The sequence below is a fragment of the Pagrus major genome, chromosome 3, assembly GCF_040436345.1.
Source record: "Pagrus major chromosome 3, Pma_NU_1.0".
Taxonomy (NCBI): domain Eukaryota; kingdom Metazoa; phylum Chordata; class Actinopteri; order Spariformes; family Sparidae; genus Pagrus; species Pagrus major.
Window position 1 is genome coordinate 22026099 of NC_133217.1, and position 21212 is coordinate 22047310.

The 21212-nt window shown below is 39.0% G+C and overlaps 1 protein-coding gene across 1 annotated transcript in view; it reads right to left on the minus strand.

Moving 5' to 3' along the window:
- The window catches only part of thsd7aa (thrombospondin, type I, domain containing 7Aa), a 207665-nt gene that overhangs the window by 120013 nt on the left and 66440 nt on the right, over positions 1-21212 (minus strand). The window contains 3 exon segments of the mRNA XM_073463190.1: positions 481-729; positions 9826-10031; positions 10398-11032. Coding sequence (XP_073319291.1) covers positions 481-729; positions 9826-10031; positions 10398-11032 — 1090 coding nt within the window.

The window sequence follows — 21212 nt, forward strand, 5'->3', positions numbered from 1 at the left end:
AAGATAGCCAACAGTATATAACATGAGCTCTCAGCAGTAAAATTACACATACACATTAATGCAGCAGTAATAGTGATTTAAAAATATCAGATATAAAAACACATTACGTATAACAAAGAATATCATAACATATTGTCCAACAAACTGGAAATGTCCCTGATTTTTATTTCAGAAATCTGGTCACATTATTGTGGTGGAGTCATCTTTAGTAAAATAAACTGAATTAGGCACAACGGTGCTTTAGCTAAATGTTAACATAAGCTTGATAACATACTCTCAATGACATTGCTTAAGATACTGTTGTTTAGCAGGTTATATTTCACATGTTCATCATCTTGGTTTAGCATGTTAGCATGCTAACCCACTGTAGCCCACCTCTATACTGGCTTTGTAGCATTACAAATGTCCTTTTAGTTAAATTTTTTACAGAAAAAAAAACAAAAAAACAGATAACTGTTTCTATTTTTGTCCAGTACTTACACAATGCAGGGTAGAACTCCATCTCCCTGGGGGCTGCAGGGCTCTTTCTCCTCCAGCTCTGGACAGTCAGCTCCTCCACCACTTGGGAACTGGCTCACTTTTCTGGTGCGAGTGCGCTGTCCCTTGGGCCCGTTGGGGTCGTAGCACTCCTTGGAGCAAGCTGACCATTCAGACCATTCAGTCACATCGCAATCTTTGGTCATGACGCAGGCCTGGAAGGTGACTGGCAATATCTCCTGAGAGCACAGGCTGGAGATGAGGGAAAAAGAGAACATACGATAAGAAAATAACTGTAATACTGCAGAGAGTTTAAAAACAGTATTACATGTAGTTAATGTAAGTTAATGTAACTAAGAAATGTTGTTTTACTGATTATAAAATAAGATAGCAACTGTATTTATCCTGAGAGAAATTGTTGTGCAGTATTTGCAGTACAAGATAGGAAGACTGCAAATACTATATATATATATAGAGAGAGATAAATGTTTCCCTGGAAATTTTTCAACAAAATGTGTTATCATAAATAAATGTCATGCCTATGTAATTATTGTGAAAGTTCCATGATATGAGGGGTGGATGATAAAAATTAATTGAAAACTAATAGTGATCAATCAAATTACTTTTTAATTCGAATATATTTTTATGGGGATTAAAAAACAATGTATATTTTAATATAATATTTGTTATATATATGTTGCTCATCAATTAAATATGTTTAATTTTAAAATAAAGTATCGTTGTATCATGTAAATTATATCACTGAAAAATTGGTGTTTATTGAATCATCTTTGATTGGTGGATTTTATTAATGGCCACAAGGTGGCGCTGTTGATACCATGCTTTAATATGCACATGCTCACAGAGAACTTGTGCACAAGGTTTCATTTTCTTTAAGACAATCTTTTGCAAAGATATCATGTTAAATTAACACTGTAGCAAATGAATTCCACACAGTTTTACACACAATGCAATGTGCAATGTGGCAGTATGTACAACTTTACTATATTTGGTTTCAATCGAATTTAGCATTGAAGATTTATGGTCTGTTCAGTGCATCAGGTCACGCCTTTTTGTTAATCATAAATACATTTTGTTAATCAATTACAGAAAAACAGTAAGTGATGTCAAAGACGCATTCGTTTTGTTCAAGTTCATTGCTGCAGCAAACACACAACTACAGAAACACTCAGGCTACTCATAGCTGTACTGTCATGATACAGAGTGATGCTTCTCTTCTTCTACCACATAAACATTGGCTGAGTGCAGCAGCTTGCAGAGAGCATTTTAACTAGACAACAGTCAAGTTTATTGTTGGCCTGTTATCAAGTTACTCAGGGAATTAACATTAATTAGCGACAGCTGACATGACCTGCTGCTGGTGACATAATTATTGTGTAATGTAATTAAAACAGCAACAAATGGTACCTTAATTTGGACTGGTACCTTAATTTAGTACACTGCTCTTTGCTACAGCAAGTGTGTTGTAGCCTAGTGAATCTGTGTATTTTGCTAGTCAAACACCAGTACCAAATACTTTTGCACATTTGCATACTCTAATTTACCCTTAGATACGCAGCAAGATGCAATGTAATGAAGAGCCTGACCCTAGAAGGCTGAGGTGGACAAAACACAGGAGAGTGCCATCATTCAACAGTATATAAAGGCAGCAAAAAGACAGTAAAAAAGAGCAATATTTGTTTCCCTGTTAAAATGGCTCTAAATTCACGGCGTTGATTATTATGAACCAGATAGTGACTGTATTGTAGGGATTACAGAGATGCAAAATACTGCTGCACACCCTACAGCTTTCTTTTGTCTGAGTCAGTCGATGTGATAAATTGACTTTGAAAGTTGTTCATTTCAAACCCAAACAATTATCCGTATTTTCAGCGGCTGATTCACAGCACCATGCCTCTGTTTGATAATGGGATTGCTGTGGTGGAGAAAGACGCTGGTTCTTCTCTGTCTGTTTAATAGAGGCTGATAGGCCATTTGGGATAACGACACAGTGCTTCTCTTTCGCCTGCTTTTTTATTTTTTTCCCTCCCATTTTTCAGGTTTTATTACAAATCTCCTGCAGCCGATTTTTCATTAGAGCCTCTATGTGAAAGTCAAGACCAGCTAAGTCTAGACACAGACACGATCATGTCACTGTGATGCTTTACAGATAAGAAATGTAACAGTTTGATGCAATAAAAGTTTCTTGTTCCACTTTAATATAGTTTTGACTATTCTGTCCAACTATTAATTTCAAATTGTTGCTGTCATCATATCCTTTCCATATTTTCACTGGTAAGGTTAAACCAAAGCAAACAGATGCTATAGTTGCTTATTAACCTGCCAACTTTTAAACGTTTGCACCTGGCCAAACACTGCATTGGGTTAGAAAAGAAATGTTGGATGGTGTTTGACCCAATTCCAACATCAGTGAGAAGGGGGTTTCACAATGGCATTTGATAACCTGCATTTAGGTTGTGTGGTTGTCTGAGTATAGCTGCTCACTGACAGAGGCAAGGGCAGTAGTGTCGGAGGCAGTCACTATGTTCCTCTGAGAAATACTGCAATTTCTCGGCAAATCATCCTCTCTCCTAGCAACAGTCAATGTTATTTCTTTTAACTATGACCACCAACTTCTGGTGAAATGAGCCAATTCGTTTTTGTGGCTAGACTCGACCAAACCTTAATCATAGAGGTGGCAACACAGTTCTCATGTGATTGTTTTTTGTAACACTCATTTAAGTAGTTTTTGAATGCATGCGACAACCTATTTTGTCTTTGTGTGTGAGAAATTCATCTCATTTTCAGTCATCTAAAAGTAAAAAGCTTGTCCTGAGTTAGATGTTAGAGGAAGGGTCATGAGTCATCAGTTGTCTCATGTAAAAAAAATACATACAAATTAATCAGACAATACAGGAAATTCAAATATAATGTCCACTGCCTTTCAGTTATTACATAAAGAAATATTGGCCTCATGGCCTGATCAGGCATCATCCTCTGTGGACCATGATATCTATTTCAAATTTCAGTCATTGCAACAAATACTCTAAAGTACACAGGAGAATACATAATTTGTCAGTACTTTCCAAAACAACCCATTCAAACACCAAGTGTTTTCTTGGTTAAAGGGTATATACCAATTTTACACATTGAAGTGTGTTTACAGGTCTAAGGAGTACAATTGCAACTGTGAAAAAAGTAGTATAAAGTCTTGAGAGGCAGCTGCATGTAGTCTGATTAAATGCTTATGCTAAGTTGCATTGTGGGTAGGTGTAGGTGCCAGGTTTTGAAAATGAAATAGAGTGTGTGGAATAAAAAGGTGATATCCCTGGTTCTGCTGTAACGATTTTGATCATTTGTTTTTAAAACTTCCATGAGTCCAACAGTGTTATAGGAGTGCAATGCGGAGATGTGAAACAGGGCTTAGTGATGGCCTCATATCCAGTTCTAAATATTCATATTCATTGAGCTCACATTCAAGGTTTTTTTTTTTTTAACACAATATGGCCATGTACTACTCTTGCATAAATTGCAAACACATCGCTCAAAGGGCTAGGTCTGCCCCTAGCAGATAAATCAGGCCACAGTTTATGTAATGCTATATCAATGTCACACTACCTTGTCTCTCTGATAAACAGAAGTCGTAGTTCTTGTCAGCTAAAGGTGACCTATGGTCATATAAAGCATTTTAACCAACCACTTTGGTCAATTACTGCTCGTTTGTATATTTTGTTCTCCACCAGTGTTGGTCAGGTGCCGTTAACACAACAAAAACCCTCTTTCAAAATCAAATTTTACTTTGAATAAAAAAAGTGTTTTTTAGAGAGTGCCCCAAAGGGCCTTATTTCAGAAAAAAAACATGAGGTCAATGGTGATAGATCCTGTTTGTGCCATGAATTAAATGTGTGATGTTTGTCAAATTAAAATATAATTTTGCAAGAAAGTCGCAGTTTGTTGGAGAGATAGGACATTTAGTTTTGTGTGAAACCTCTTATTGACCTACATCATCTCGCTCAATATATGCCAGCAACACCAACATGATCGTCACCTCGTCACAGAATAAGTATTACAAAAAGGTGAAAATCACAACAATTCTGGACATACTGACAACTGCAGTTATGTGAAATGGGAGTGAGTCTAACTTTGGCCTATAAATAACATATGCCTGGAGTTGAAAACAATAAAACCTTTAACATTTTTGAATGCAAATACATAGAAAATTATTTCCAACAATATGTTTTATTTAACAAAATCTTTGATAGAGGCACAGTGGATTTTGCAGTTCATCATCATTTTAAAGCTAGGAGCCATGGGATAATTAGCAGTTTTAGCCACAGGATAAAATTGGAAATTCCCATAGTGATGGCTCCAACTGTAAATAAACTTGATCCTGAGCTTGGGCCAACATTAATACGCTCATCACTACCAATTAAGCCTCTTTGAAGCTTCTAGCCATCTGTGCGAAAACATTAGTATAGATCTGTGGGTCCCTTTTGGAATTATATTCCAAAGCAGATATCAATCCTAGTGTGTGTCATGCAAATATAATATTCCACATAAATACTGCAAAAGGAAGAGTGGCATTTGCTTGAGGTTTGAATGATTTATGAATTTTGACCTTCTCCCAGGCATTAAAAGCAAATGTATCACAAGTGCCTTGATTTTCTCAGGATGTAATGGAAGCTGCTCAGAGGCCTCTATTTGAGCTGAGCCTAGCAGTGAGACAGAATGAGGCTATTCATCTCCGAACAAAGAGCATGGCTCTCAGACACCACATGGACATTGACCTCACTTGAGAAAAACATGTATAGAGCCTATACATCATAGGATGGATCTCATAGTGGAGCTTTGATGAGTGCGTCCAGTGTTATTGAGCTGGGAGAGGCTGTATTGTATGTACTCTGAGGAAGTGGAATACATAAAATAATTGTTGTCCTTAACTAATTTCAGAATTTTCAATAATCTCAACTAGCTTTGACTAAATATAAGTTTTAAAGGAGCAATGAGGGTGACAAAGGTGTAAGAAGAAAACAGAACTAAAACTGAATTCTTACAGGGTTTCCCAACAAATACAGTGTTACTGAGTGCTATGAGCCCTGACACTTGAAGCTACTGAGTGGCACAGACAGTGCAGTGAGTTTGAACATGCAGCAGTCTCATACAACAAACAAGCTGCATCCCTGCCTCTGAAAATGTCAACAAGCTAAACAACACCACTCTTCAACAGGCAAGAAAATCCACCCAAATAAATCATTTTCATAACATATTTGCATATAAGAAAAGCAGTAATAATGCTGTGCAAAGTAAGAGTAAGAAAGTATAAAAGAAAAAATAAATCAAATAATTTGGCAAATCTTATCTGTTTTGCTACGGGCCTTTAATGACAATGTTTTTATTGTTCAAAAGCAACATTTTTTAAATTATTTCCTTCTAAGACATCTGTGCATGGCAGATTTGGCAGGGTTTAGGGTTATGACTAAAGGTGCAATATATAACACATTTTGTTGAAAACATTCAATACTTAACCAAAATTATCAACAGAATGTGAAGAAATAACAGTTTTGAGGTTGTGATATCAAAGACTGCTGGCATCTTTGAAAGTGGAATTATTTCTTGCTTGCAGGGCTGTAGTCAGGATTGTATAAATACTGAGGTCATGTGTAGGCCTACTATAAGGAGCAACATTAAAAAGGAAAAGGAATTAGAAAATCTTGTTATTAAAAAAATCTTTAGCAACACAATGACCCAGAAGAGACTGACTTCTCTTGCATAAATGACTTTTTTATTGCCCCGGTATGATCCTTCCTATGGAAGCCCATGTCAGCCAGTTAAAGACAAAAATGTAGAAAAATTAGCCTTGATAAATGCCAGATATGGCTATTGGTATGCTATATGGGTATTGTAGCATAATTATGGGGGTAAATAGTTATGAATATGAGATGTCTGCAACCGGATGCTCCAGATGTTCTATCAGTCTGTTGTTGCGAGCACCATCTTCTTCGCTGTGGTGTCCTGGGGTGTGGGCATCAAAGCGAAGGACGCCAACAGACTGAACAAACTCATAAAGAAGGCAGAGTCTGTTGTTGGCTCTAAGCTTGTCACCCTGGAGGAGGTGGCGGAGGACAGGATGCTGGCAAAACTGCTGGCTATCATGGACAATGCCTCTGACCCCCTCCACAAAACTCTGGACAAGCTTAAGAGCAGCTTCAGCAACAGACTCATTAAACCCCGCTGCCTAAAGGAACGGCACAGGAAATCATTCCTACCTGGTGCCATCAGACTTTACAACGCTCACTCCAAAACACACAAATAATCTTAAATTATTACTACTGTAGTTTAATTATTATTACTGTAAATAAAACTGCACCTTATTCTCTTGCACTTTATGTTCCACTTTACTCCTCGATACCTCAGCATTTTATTTTATTTACCTCAGTATTTTATTTTATTTTATAACTACTTTTATTGTATATATTACTTTATTGTTTTTTGTATATTGTATATAGTACTTTATTGTTCCTTATTGTTTCTATTGGATCTATCTATCCAAAAAAGTAAAATTTTATCTCATAATTTTGTCTTTGAAATCTCATAATTATGACTTTAACCAATAGTTATGACTTTCATTTCATAATTTACCTCACATAATTTCAACTTTTTATCTCATATTTATTATTTTCATCTCGTAATTGAAACAGTTTTTATGTCATTACTGTGGCTTTTTAGTACATCATTTTGAATTTGTATTTCTTAATAATGACTTTCTATCTCATAATAATGATATTTATCTAACAATTCGGAATTTTTTATCTCATAATTTCTATCTTTTATCTCATGATTATGGCTTTTTCTCCCTTAAAATTATTAATATTTTTTCATCAAGCTTAGTTTTTATCTTATCCTTTTCTTTAACTGGCAGGAATGGGCTTCCATATTTATCAGTGTGTACCTCCTGCATAGCCTGGCAAGAAACACTTTTGGAGTAGGTAATAAGAGACTGCAGCAGGTAGGCTGATAGTTTATTCAAAGCTGCTGCTGTGCACTGTAACTTTTGTCATAATGTTTTTCCCACTGTGAATATTTTAGCCACGGAAAATGACAAAACAGAAACTTATTGACTGATTGAAACTGTGTACAAAATCCTGGACATGTCACGTCATGTTTTGAGTGTGTAGCTTGGTGAAATGCAGCCCTTCAGCCCTCGCACACAGAGTGAATGACAGGACGATACTGTACGTGCCCAGCTCATTACATTTCACATAATGAAACGAGTTGCGCATGCAGAGCTGTTTAGCTTTGCTGACGAGAAGATGCCAACCTGGACCTGGCCTATCCCAGTCCAAAGCTCCTATGCTAGTGGTGTAAACACCAATACTTCTCCGGTGCTACAAGTTCCTAGTCCTAACTAAGCTAACTAGCTAACAGCAGCTTCAGTTAGCAGCAGTTAGCGGTTACTCTGGTGATATGCCACCCCTATTTGTTCTGAGTACGAATTCAACAGGTGGCCAGTTCTTACATATTGCAATTTTTTAAAAAAAGAGTATGCATTATTTGCATGTCTTTGATGCCAACTCCAGTATCCCGCATGTAACTTGGACAAGCTACATGCCCATCCACCAAATCTTCACCCTTGACTGTACTGTTTTCCTGGCTGGTGAAAGCATGCTTCAAACAATGTAAGTCGCACAATGTGTCAAGCCTGAAAGTAGTTTTCTGAACTTCCAATGGACAAAATGTGTAATAATTAATAATTAATCTTTACTAAATTCTGCATTCTTCCTTGAGGGAGTGTTGTGCTTCTTTTATTGTATCAGCTGTTCAGTTTTTGGCTAAAACTATTCCTTTTGTTGGTTTCAAAAAGCAACCCTTACCCTTCCCCAGATGACGATGCTACTCCTTGATTCACTGCCTAAACAATTTATGAAGCGATATCCATAAGGCATGAAATGCATGAGGGCTTTTATATATATATTGTGTATATTGAATTTGCAAATGGTATGATAGGAAGCTCAATTCACACAAACTTCAGTGGAACCAATACCTTATGGTCGTAATATCTCTGACATAATATTAAGAAGACTAGAAATTAATGTTGCAAATTGTACATTGTAAACTGTTGCATTTTCCAGATTTTTGACCAATGTAAGCATTGACCTGACTTAAATAACACAACACTGACTGGGAGCAGAGCAAATTATGCATTTCAGAGGTTCAGAAGACAGCATATTTGTTTCATCAAATGCCCCAAAATGACATACAAAGCCCTCAAGCAATTTTCCTCTAAATCTCTGTTTGTAAGTTATATTTATGCTTAAACTTAAGGTGCTATTTGTAAGAAAAGTATATTTTTGAGTCTCTTTCCAAACTCATCAAAAACTGATGCTTTGGGATGATGGCCGACCCATCCTACCATCCCAAAGCGTCAGTTTTTGACAAGTTGGGAAACCCAGACCATCATAATTTGACAAGTTGAGAATGAGAATCAAAAATCAACTTTTCTTGCAAATAGCACCTTTAACAGAACCCCAAATCATAAAACTCTGACTCTTTTTCAACAGTGATTTGTAACAGTTTAGGAGGGCACACAAAAACAGCATTATCCGGCTAATAGGGCAGTCAGATCAGAAAACAGCTTCTGTGTTTGTGTAGCCCTTGAGTGCATGGAGGATCTTATGTCATTTAATCTGGAGGACTTGATGTTGATATTTTCTTGTGACTTGTCATGATAAAACCACCAGTCTGATGTGATGCTAAATGGGATTAGAGTCTGTTTAAAGATTGTATTAAAGGCCACAATTATGTTTTGTTTTGCATGGTACTAGCAGATACAGTGCCAGAAATCATGCTACAGATTTATACACTGGAAATTCTGGGATAACATAGTAATCACCCTCCAGTGTGGGCAGATCCAGACAGAGAGCTTCCCACTGTCACTTTCTCTTTCTAGCACCGCTAACAATTATGCCATGAGAAGAAGCTTGTGCCTTTGGAGTTTTTTTTTGTATTAACTGCAGTCAAGGCAGGCAGTACAAAATCCCTACAAAACCCTTGTCCAGTGCTGGACACCTAACCCTAACCTTTTAAAATCACAGACCACCCACTGACAACATTCAATCCAGTTTAATCCAATCCTAATCCTAATATTACAAAATCCTGAGAGGTCTAATGCCAAAATACTTTAACCTTGATAAATATGCAAAACCATTATTCCAGTCTTAATGCTGACACAAAACTTTTATCCAGACTAGCTCCATATACTCACACAAAGGTATTATATAGAAACACATCATTGTACATGAAACCATGGACATGAATCACGGCTGTGACGTGATGCATGAGGATACTTACCTGAGGGCCTCAACATTCCCATTCTTATGCACACAGTTCACTTCTCTGGTCTGGTAGCCAACCTGCAGATCCCAGAACTTTCCTCCTGGGCGGTTCTGTCGGTTCCTGTTCCTCTTCTTCTTGATCAGTTCTTTCGTCTCAGGATCCCTCACCTTACCCTTCTCCCTCAACCTCTCTCGAACTTTCTCTCGCATTTTCTGTCTTTTCTCTTTGTTTTTAGCCTTTTTCTGTCGTTTTGGCCTGTCAGCCTGTCGGGATGGCCTGTCTGGTTTCCTATGTGCTTTGTCCACTTTTCTGTTGAGTCTGGATGGTTTGTCACCATCTTTGGACTGTTTACCACCCTCCTTGGGCCTTTTGTCTCCATCTTTATGCTGTTTGACACCTTCTCTGATCTGTTTGTCCCCTCCTTTGGACTGTTTGTCACCCTCATTGGACTGTTTGAGACCCTCTGCGGTTTGCTTGTCATCTCCTTTGGACAATTTTTCGCCCTCTCTGGGCTGTTTGTCGCCCTCTTTGGAAGGTTGATCACTTTCTGTGGATAGTTTGTCACTCTCTTGGGGTTGTTTGTCAGCTTGTCTTGCTTGCCTTGGCATCGGGACAGAGCAGGGCCCCCAGGGTCCCACCCTGAGGCTGTAGAGGCTCTCCTCTCCCTCACAGGGCCCTGGTTGGCATGTATGAAACTCAGTCAGGTTTGGGCAGGCTGCCCCGCCAAACAGTGGAGGAGCCAGAACAAAACGGATCCGGTTCTGTAAACCCATCCCACAGGATTTAGAACAAGGAGTCCACAGACTAAACACAGACACCACACAGTCCCGCGGACAAGGGATGAGACAGGCCTGCTCAAGACGTGGTCTAGGCTCAAAGTATTCACAGATTGCATCCTCCGCAGGCTCGCCATTTGCTTTCTGGACACAGCCCACCTCCCGGGTCTGGATGCCCTCCTCTCCCCGGGTACACACAGCAGGGCGCTGCACCCCAGTACTGCGCATCGACACTGGGACACACTGGTTCCAGGCACCCAGCTGCCAGTCGTACATTTCTTTGTGCCAATCGCACACTCTGAAGCAGCTCTGCTGGTTGTCCGGTCGTTCTGTCTGGTCGCAGTTGGTGTGTAGTGTGGTCCAGCCCTCGGAGTGCGCACACCATACTGCTCTGCTCTGGCTGCCACCAGGTCCACACTCACTGCCCATACAACGACCCCATGGACCTGTAAAGATAAGACAGAGAGGTCAGGGAAAGGTCCAACTGAGACTGAAAATAGAATTATTTCTGTTAGGAGAAATAATTGGTTAATGCTCATCCACTTTTCTTTAAGGATTTAATTCCAGTACATTACAAGCGTGTAGTCATTGAAGTTATAGCTCAGATCTGAGAACATAGCAACATCACAAAGGAGTTTAAAACAAAGCAAGCAAATAAAAATGAACAGTCAAACAGTCAGACAACAAGCCTTGAGTTGAGCCAGTTTCAATTAAAAGGAAACATGAAGGCGAACAGTAAATTATAGAGGAGCAATAGAAAGCATCCTGACTGGAAACATCACAAACTGTCATGGTTCTGCATGTTCCAGGACAGGAAGGCTTTACAGCTGGTGATTAAAAACCGTCCAGAACATCATTGGTACACTCACTGGCAGTATTTTGCTGTTCTTTACAGGGTATCACAATCCTGGAGAAAGATTGTTGAGACTCATTACCAGGTCATTAAGTACTGACATTTGGGTTGGTGGCTCGCCATTGCAAAGCGACTGTATTTTATGACCAGGAAATGAGACCCAACATTCAACTATCTGTCTTACTCACTGTTACGTGCTACATAACAATTTTGGAGATGACTAAAGTCTGGAGGATTCATCCTTTGGAAACCATCTGCACGAAATTCCTTGTCAATCTGTCCAATACTTGTCAAGATGTCACAATCAAAACCACACTTTTGGTTTTGATTGTGACACTTAATGTGGCTCCAGAGGGAAAGTCAAGGGCTCACCAAATTAAAGTGTAACTCCTTATAAAACATTTTGTGGCAGCAGAGGAAGCATTTAATCTGATTAATTGCCTCCAGTGATGTCACTTGCATTGTGGGGAGGGAGAAGAATGTGTGCGTTAAAGAAGGACATGTCTCTGGTTCTGCTTTATCGATTTAAATAATTTGTTTTTATATTGTTCATTGTGATTCTAACAGTGTAATAGTAGTGCAATGCTAGACCAGTGGACTGGTTTCAAACCTAAATTACCCACATCAGTTAGCCACTGAGTGACATCACTGGAGGCAATTTATCAGATTACATGCAGCTTCCTCTAGAGCCACAATAGGCTTATACTACTTTTTTTACATATGCAGTAATACTTCCCAAGACCTGTAAACACCTTTAAATTTAATGTGTAAAATTGGTGGATTTATCCTCTTGTGTCCTCTTTTAATGTCTGTTAAATTTGAATGGCAATCTTCTCAATGAATCCACTGAAAGTGGTGGATCAATCAGACCCACAGACTGCTGCTAGAGTGGCTTAAAAGTAGAAATTCATCAAAACCACAGTTTCATTGCAAATTTGTATCAAATGAAGTGACCTGCCAGACTGTCTGCATAAAACTCCCTGTGAGAGTAGCTATGAAAAATACACCTGAGCCATAGCTGTCTATCACCAGACAATACAGTAATTTATTGTAGTCAGAGTCAGAGGCTATATTATAAAGTGCTTTATGGTTTTCACTCAATAACGTTGAGATACAGCCATGAAAATGTCAACAGAAGAATGAGCATGTTGAATTAGCTTACAGCTGCAGGCAGAGGGTCCGAATCAATACACATCAATAGAGGTAGCAAGAAACTGCCCCAGACACAATAGACAGCTACGGTCACAGATCTCACTGACTGCCATTATCCTCTTTGGCTGGAAATGAGAAAATCCACCACAGGAAGAATAGGTTTTCTGAGGCACACCGCTCATTTAATGTAACATTTAATGTGGCATATACTATGTCAGTGATGAGATGGTGAGTTCAGCGATGAAAACAGCCATAAATTGATTTTCTAATTAAGAATATAGACAAAAGGCTACATGCTGCAAGGAGAAGTAGCCAACTGGACAGGGATCTTCATCCATATCCAGCTATCTAAATGGGCCAGTGTGTATAGCCATAAAGTATAAGCTTCTTGGCAGGCAGTATTGTCTCAGTTCGACGCAGGTGTTCACTATAATTTATGAACATGCCACTGAATGACATGGTTATATTAGGACCGATAGTGAGCTCAGAAGCTAAAGGAGGCTGGGTTCACACTGGCCTACATCGAAGAGCAAGGAGGCATGGAGGGCACTGTGTCAACATTGCTGAAAATCAAGGCGGGATGTTATCATACCCCACCTCCATTCTTATACTACAAACACCCATCAGCGATATCCCTACTTTACTGACGAGAGACTTCAAATTATGAGGGAATTCCCTATCTTTATTAAAAAGATTTTTTTGCAAAATCATCATAAAACATCTAAAACTAACACATATGCTGACTAGACTATGAGCTTAATTTAAAAATTATCTGAGTTGACTAGTCTCTGACCACTAATCTCTGCCAAATTTAGCACAAACTGTGGGTGGCATCATCAACATTTTTTTTAGGCTGCGTTTATACATGTAAGTGTGATATGAGGCGTGAACATGATTTTAAACTCCAAGTAACAAGCAGTGTTTTCAGGCATAGGAAAAGGAAGTATCAACAATAAGAGGAAAAAGAAGATGAAAGTGAAAGTCTTAGATAAAACATCAACAGTGAGGACAGAACAGGCTATAATTGGCCTGGTACCCACTCTCCACTGGTCCTATGATGTTAGCTTTATTGGTTGGTTTAACTAAAGCCCTTTGGGGTAGCATGATGTACTCAATGACGATACACAATGTGCTAAAAGACAAGGGCTACAGCTGTCTACCAGCTCAACTTGCACAAAGAAATGCAAGTTGTAGTCCCTTTATGCATGTTGGTCTTAAAGTTAGGTGTGGTCAGGTGTACTGATGGCGGATTGCTATCGTGCATAATTCAGATAGTATGATGCGCGTGCACAGGCAGGTTCACAACATGCACACACATTTTATGAGAGAGGATGCTTTAAGTTATTTAAAACATTTCCATGAATGCATGTTTTAGCTCTCAGAATTCTTCATATGCAGTCAAAGAGAGTTGTTGATGGGACATCACGCGGCAGAGGGTCCAGCAGCTGAGGACCTGGCTCTTAAAGGGAATGGGACACGACACTTGGATTGGTTTATGTTCCACTCAAATCACACCCACGACTAATTCAGAGTCTAAATACAACCCCTTTGTGCCGTGCACCTTACTTGTGGCCAGATCATCCACCGCTTAGCAAGGAAAATGGACTTGGACATGCCCTAAACGCACTAGCAGCTATCTATGGCACTGTGCATTAGACTCAGTACCATAGGCCGCTTAAATAGGGCCCTTTAGGTTTACGTTGTTTAAAAAGGAGCCCTTTATTTCTACAGAGGGACTGGGTCATCTTCCAAAGAGAAGGCCATGTCGCACCTTCATGTCTCTACACAACCCAGTCTCACATTAAAATGTGTAATAGCTACATTGGTCCACAGGATAAAATGTAGTAGTTTTACAGTAACGCCTCTTTTTTGTGAGATGTCTACAATTTTTTTGGGGCCTATTCTTTTCTATTGCCTGTGTCCATGTCACGTGACCGTCAACTTTTTGGCTGCAAGAACAAAAAACATGGCTGCCATTCCTTTTATTTCCAGTGAAAAATGCAATATTTTAAGATAGGTATTACATTAAAATGTGTTTTAAAGACATTTTTATCGAGAAATATGCACTTTATTTTCATAATCCTCGCTTAGTGAATGAATGTGATCTTTAGTTTGTTAGTTTTTACGAAGATTATTTCAGGTTTCGCCAGAAAATTGTGGGGCTGTGTTACGTATGATATTGTTGCTATGGTGGTTGTTATAGGTGCTGCTACATCTGGGCTGTTATATTATTTGTGTTCTTTTATGTAACTATTTGATGGTGCTCTTTCAATAAAAAAAAAAAAACGGCGATTTTGCAGCGCCCCATAGATGACATATTTTTTCTTCTTCTGTGGATTTCCCGGATTTCCGTTGGCTAGTGTAACCCGGACGTTAATCGCCATTGTTATGCCAATTTAAAATTTATACATTTCAAACCTTACCTTCCACTATGTGAGAGAGAAATGGACACTTGGTCAATTTATAAATATATTTATAATTTAATCAGTATACAGTAAATGTTTTGTGTCAGTGCTGTGGGCGAACCAGATGACCTGCTACCCGGAAGTGTGCTCCCTACTGTCGGGTTAAATGATATCTAAACATTTCTCCACACAAAAACACAAAAGTGTTCTCGATCAATCAACAATACGAATAGGTTAATGATCAAGTGTGTGTCTGTGTGTTATTGTGAAACTACTACATTTGGCCCTGTGGACCAACGTACCTTCCGTGGCCTCTCATGTTTTTTGCATTTTTTGCATTGTAAGCAGCTTATGCAACTAATTCATACACACTGGATCCTTTAATGCAATCACAGGTAACACGTTTAGCTAGAGCTGAACACATCTGCCATTGTACTATAAACGCTGATATACTAGCAGTGCCCCCCACTTTAAAAACTTTAAAATTAAAATTCTGATGCCTCTATATGACATTCATAAGCAAGAAAAAGAAGAATAGAAAGAAGATTCCAACTTTTCCGGAATAGATAAGTCATACGTAATAGGAAAACTATTTTTTATTGTGGCCTGATTAAAGAAACTGCTCTGTAGTCTGATGGTACGGTATGGCACTAAAAAATAAATGTACTGTACTTTGTTTTGCTTTGTCAATGGAGGCCACCTGATTCAACAAAGAGTTCCTTGTAGCAGCTTTAAATGCTGAGAGTTTTACTAGAGGCCCATGAACTGCTTTAGCATTTGGAGAAATGCAAAGCAGGGCTACTGGTGTATTTTAGCTACACATATCGCACATAAATTACCACTTCATTAACCTGCAATGACATGAAGAGCTAATGGGCAGTTAGTTCATTTAATAAAATTATGCTTGTGGCTTCCAAAATTCTTCAGTTCAGAGTTTCACACAAAAATCAAATTTTCTTCTATCTAGGTTTTAATTTTATTTGAATTATTAGTTCAGTAGATAGATGCAAATCAATGGAGCGAACAATAGAGCAAATCAATTTAAAAACCTTTGAAGCAAGTAAACAATATCTTTACAGTTGCCACACACCTCTTTAATATCCACTACTCAGAGATAAGTCGACATAATAGCCGTCAGGCCACAGGCGGAGGGCAAAAGGTGTTTTTCAGCAGGCCTGTGGCCTGGCCGGCACAAGAAAATTGAGACCTGTGTGAAGTGATTTCATTCCTCAATTACAGGATGGCTCTTTTTGGACACACCCTACACTGCTGCCCCTGAGACTTCCAAATCCCCCTCCCACTTTTCACATGGTGCCAAACAGGAGATTGGCAATGGCATTTACAGGGATAATGGAAACCAGTGTGAGATGTGCAGCCCACCAGCGTCTTTTGGATGCAAAGGCGAGAGAAATGAGAGAAGCAGCAGGCTGTCAATCTGTATTCATATGCTGAACACATGTCTATGATAAAGAGACTGTGAAAAGGTTAGGGATTTACCATTAACTACTGGATGGCCTCATATGAAGCCCTATTTCCATTACACAGTGAAATAAAGAATTCTTATTCCAGCCGTAAATCCAATAACAGGCCTACTGCAAAAATAAACAGCAACAAATGATTGAATTTTCTTGTACCAGAGACAAAGTAAATGTGTTTCATTTAGAAACAATGCTCTGAGAGTCCTTGACCCACTGAACAGCTTTTGGATCACACATGTACTGCATCATTGAGTTAGTGTGAAGCAAAGTGCATTTTCCTGAAAATGTGAAAACTTAAACATCAATAGGTTTTCACTTTTGATTTGGAAAAAATGTAATCATTTCGTTAATTTCCACAAATCAAGTTCATTTTTGACTAAGAAAACATTTTTTACACATAACAATCCTAACTCAAGGTGCACTTACTAGTTTATAGCAGAGGTGGGACAAAGTAATTCACAACAACACGTAAGTCTCAAGTCTTTGCTCTCAAGTCCCAAGTCAAGACAAGTAAGTTCTGAGTCAAGTCCAAAGTCCTAAACTTTGAATTTCCTGAACAAGTCATTAGCACTCTCCTAATCTATAAAAATTACAAAATCATGGGGTTTTTTTTGAAAGTTTGCATTAAATTCTTAAAATAACACCAAGACATCATTCAAAAGTTACTGTACTTTGACTCCTGTCAACATTTTGGAGGGAAAGGCAGGAACATAACAGTTGCATAAACAAAACAAATGCATAAACTGTTTCATCGGGTTATGCTTTTTCTGTTATCTCAGGGCCCTACGATGCACTGCATTTGCAAAAAGATCAAATTGGCCAAAAGTCTGTCAATCATTTTTGCACAATGATGCCAGGTAGACTTAGACTTTCTTTATTTGTCATTCAAATTACACCTTAAAGTGCAGATCAGAACAAAATTTCATTGCAGTTGGCTCAGTATAGCACAGGATAAAGATAGCAGCAAGTATTTACATAAAATAAATAAAAAAAGAGTGTAAACATAAATACTATATAAAATATAAAAATATATTGCACAATGTGTATTATTTATATCGCACAATCAAGTGAAGCAGTCCTGAATGGGTGTGTGAGGGAGGATGGAGGGATTTTTCTTGGCTTGTGGGAAGAAGCTGTTATAGAACCTGGCTGTTCTGCTTCGAAGGCTGCAGAACCTCTTTCCAGAGTCCAGCAGCAAGAAAAGTCCATGGTAGGGGTAGGAGGTGTCACTCCTGATGTTATGAGCCCTGGTCAGGCAGCGTTTTTTTGCAATGTCTCGGATGGGAGGAAGTGAAGTCCCGATGATCTTCTCTGCTGTCCTCACCACCCTCCACAGGGACTTCCAGTCAGAGGCACTGCAGGCTCCTGACCAGACAGGGATGCAGCACGTACCCTAACGCAATAATCTTTGGTTGCTTGTCCGTCCAGCTAGTTGCCTATTCAATGGCTCTGGCGCTCAGTAACATAACCCACTTCTTCATGGTTTGTTCTTGAATTTGATTGGATGTTGTCTGATGCTTCAAACAAAGTGAATTTTAGGGGAAAAAGTGTGGGAAAAATTTGCTGGGAATGAATAGCATTAGTTGATTGAGGAATGAAGGGAAAAATATTGATTTGTGGGACACTTTTTAAGTAACTAGTGTTGTCAAGCGATTAAAAAATAATAATCTAATTAATTGCAAGCTTTGTGATTAATTAATCGCGATTGATCGCACATACCAATGTTTGCTGTAAGCACTCAAAGACATTTCAGTGCAATTGTATTTTGTTAGATAATTGATCAATGATTAAATGAACATTCTAAACTTTAAAAGGAGATGATATTTCAGCTTGGTACAAAAATTCCTTAAGTCGCACAAAACAGTGCTCTTGTCAACAGTTCCATCTAAATGTTCTCTGAAGCCCCACTCTAGTGTGTTTTGGTATTTTTATGATCTTTCCTGACCAATAACTTAATTTTGTGCTTAAACTAAAAAAAAAAAAAAATTAAGCAGTCACTAAAATGGAATGGACTACAGTAGAATCTGGGACTTTCAGGTTCTCCACCAAACTTGGCTTCTGGTGTTATAATAAAGGCTGATTTATGGTTGCAAGTAGGCTGTACGCAGAGCCGACGCCATAACCTACGCAAGTGGCCTATGCCGTAATGAGCTTTTTTACATGTGCACAGGTCTGTCTGCATTGCTGGCAGTGGTGAGCGGATTGCCAGCCAGACTTTCCCCTTTAAACACACAGACTCACAGATGAGTCTGTGAGCGAGAGGCAGTGGACTTGCCGAGTGTCTGCAGGGTCCTAGCCAGCCTGTGGTGCCAGTATGTGCATTACAGAGATCTTCTTCCTGGCAGCTTTCACAACATTAGAATTGCCAAGCCCTACAGGCTCAAGGGAAAGCAATCTGTTACTGATACCACTGCAGACTTAGCTAGCTAACTCACTTATCATCTCTCTCCTGCCCCTGGTCTATTCTTCACCGTTGTTCCAGCCACTCTCGTGCATTCATTATGACTTTGTTTGTGCAGATGCACCTCTCTTGCACCCTCATATTGTTGATTTCATCATCATGGTTTCTTTCCTTCTTTTATTGTTCATCACCACCCAGCCACAGTCCATACACCCTGCTGCCACTTGGCAAGTATCCACTGCCGTAACACCAGACTAAAGAGCAGCTTCTTTCCTCAGGCTGTGAGACTCCTGAACTCATCCTCATAAAACAAGAGATGATGATGCATCTCAGTGTCACAGGTCTTGACTGGCCATAAGGTGCTAAATTATTTAGTTGCAATTTTGTTAAATTTGCATAAAACCTGGAAGAAATATGGATTTCACCAGGTTAAGATGCTGCCTTTCTCCTGTCTCTGGCGCTATACAAGTGTACGCTAGCATAGTATAGTAATTTTGCTTTTTTTACAACCAGGTGAAACTTCATCAGAAAAACATTAAAGGAAGTGAAGACATTTAACCCACTTCTACTGTTTCAATGTGTCACTAAAGATGACAAACAAGTGCCCGAGTGAAAGCAGAACCCTGTTTCAACTTTATCAACATTGCCAAAATAGGTTATATTTCATCGCTTTTTCGGCTCCCATCTTTTTCCAGTCCTTCCTGTTTGTTTCAGGGCGAATTGTTTTCAGGTTTTGACTCTGGCTGAGTGCCTCTGGTCTTTGATCTGCAGACGGCATGATCAAAGGAAGAGCTGGTGTGGAATGGCAGGACAGAGGTCTGTGTTTGCAGGGTCACTAAAGACCCCCTACTGGCCAAATGGAATGTACAGCAAGAAAACAGATCCATCTCTACATGATTGCACACTATCAGCCTTCCAAACACAGTTCTACAATATGGCTGGATTTGGTTGATTTGTAAAACCAGACCTCACCAAGGAGGGCTTTATGAAGCATATCAGTATATCCACAAAAGCAGTGAACACTAATCCAAAGACAATACTTGGCGTTAAAACAATATTTAGATTGTAACCTGAGAACATGGGGGGAATAATAACACAGCTAGAATTTGCTCGGGTTATTAGATAAAGGTATGTAGAAGCACCAGTGGCTCAAACAAACCAGTGTTCATGCATTGTTCATTAGGTTTGACAGAATAATGGAGCCATCCCTTTCAGGAAGGGACATTACACGGCTCATTTGGGGTGTTGCGCTGCTACATGGAAAACAGCTTCACTACAGCAATACAGAGCAGGCCATGCTGCTTGTAAAATGCAGCGTTTGGCTCTGGGTATTGTTACACAGACCTGAAGCAAAACATGAACAGATGGTATTGACTTGTATTCTGTCTTGTTTTTGTTGCCTGGGTTAGAATCTCAAGAAGGACATATTTACTGTATGTGCAGCAGCCATCTCCTGTTGTATTTGTGAAATTCTTATTGACACATCCATATGGATTGAATCCATTTTGGACCTGCTGATATCAAGTATGATGTTCATTTGTGTTCATGTTGGTTCATGCATAAAAGATCCAAATGGGTTTTAAGTGTTCAGTTCAATTTCAAAAGGTCATGATGGGAACACCTCCATTACATCAGTTATTTGTTTCAACTTTTTAGTAAAACATTGTATGGCTGTGACTCAGGAGGTAGCGCGGTCATCCACTAATCAGGAGTCTGGTTTGATCCTCAGCCAATGCAGTCTAATTGTCCTTTGGCAAGATACTGAACCCCAAATTGCAAATTGTTGTTGAAAAAACAAAAACTGAGATGTAAACAAGATCAGGCAAGGTGACGGCATAAAACAAGAATAAACGGTGGAGTTGCTTTTTCCAGATGGCAATCTCTGATGAAAGAGAAATGTTTGCAGACTGACGCAGAGGTTGCCTGCTTTCTGCTGGACAGGTCAGAGTATCGTTAAAGATTTACAGCCGACCGTAATATATATTTCTCCCTGCTGCTAATGGTACAAAACCTAGATAATGTACAATGTTATTAGCAGTACATTAGTCTCAATGAAAAGAAATGCCGCCACGTATAACGTTAAATATTAGCTCACCATAGCCTCAGTTTGTGCCTCTCAGAGAGCTGGTGGTAAAGTAGCATTTGCACATTTATTCCTTCTGTTGCAGTAAGACAACATATGGAGCAATAACTAACTAAGATATTTAGGGCTCGGAGTGTGCCAAAGACAGTCAAAGTAATGACTTAGTGTTGCAGATAAACTGAGGAGAAGTCCACTTATCGCTGAGTTAATAAATTCTGTGAATGTTTTTCAGTGCTCCATAATTTCTTTGTATG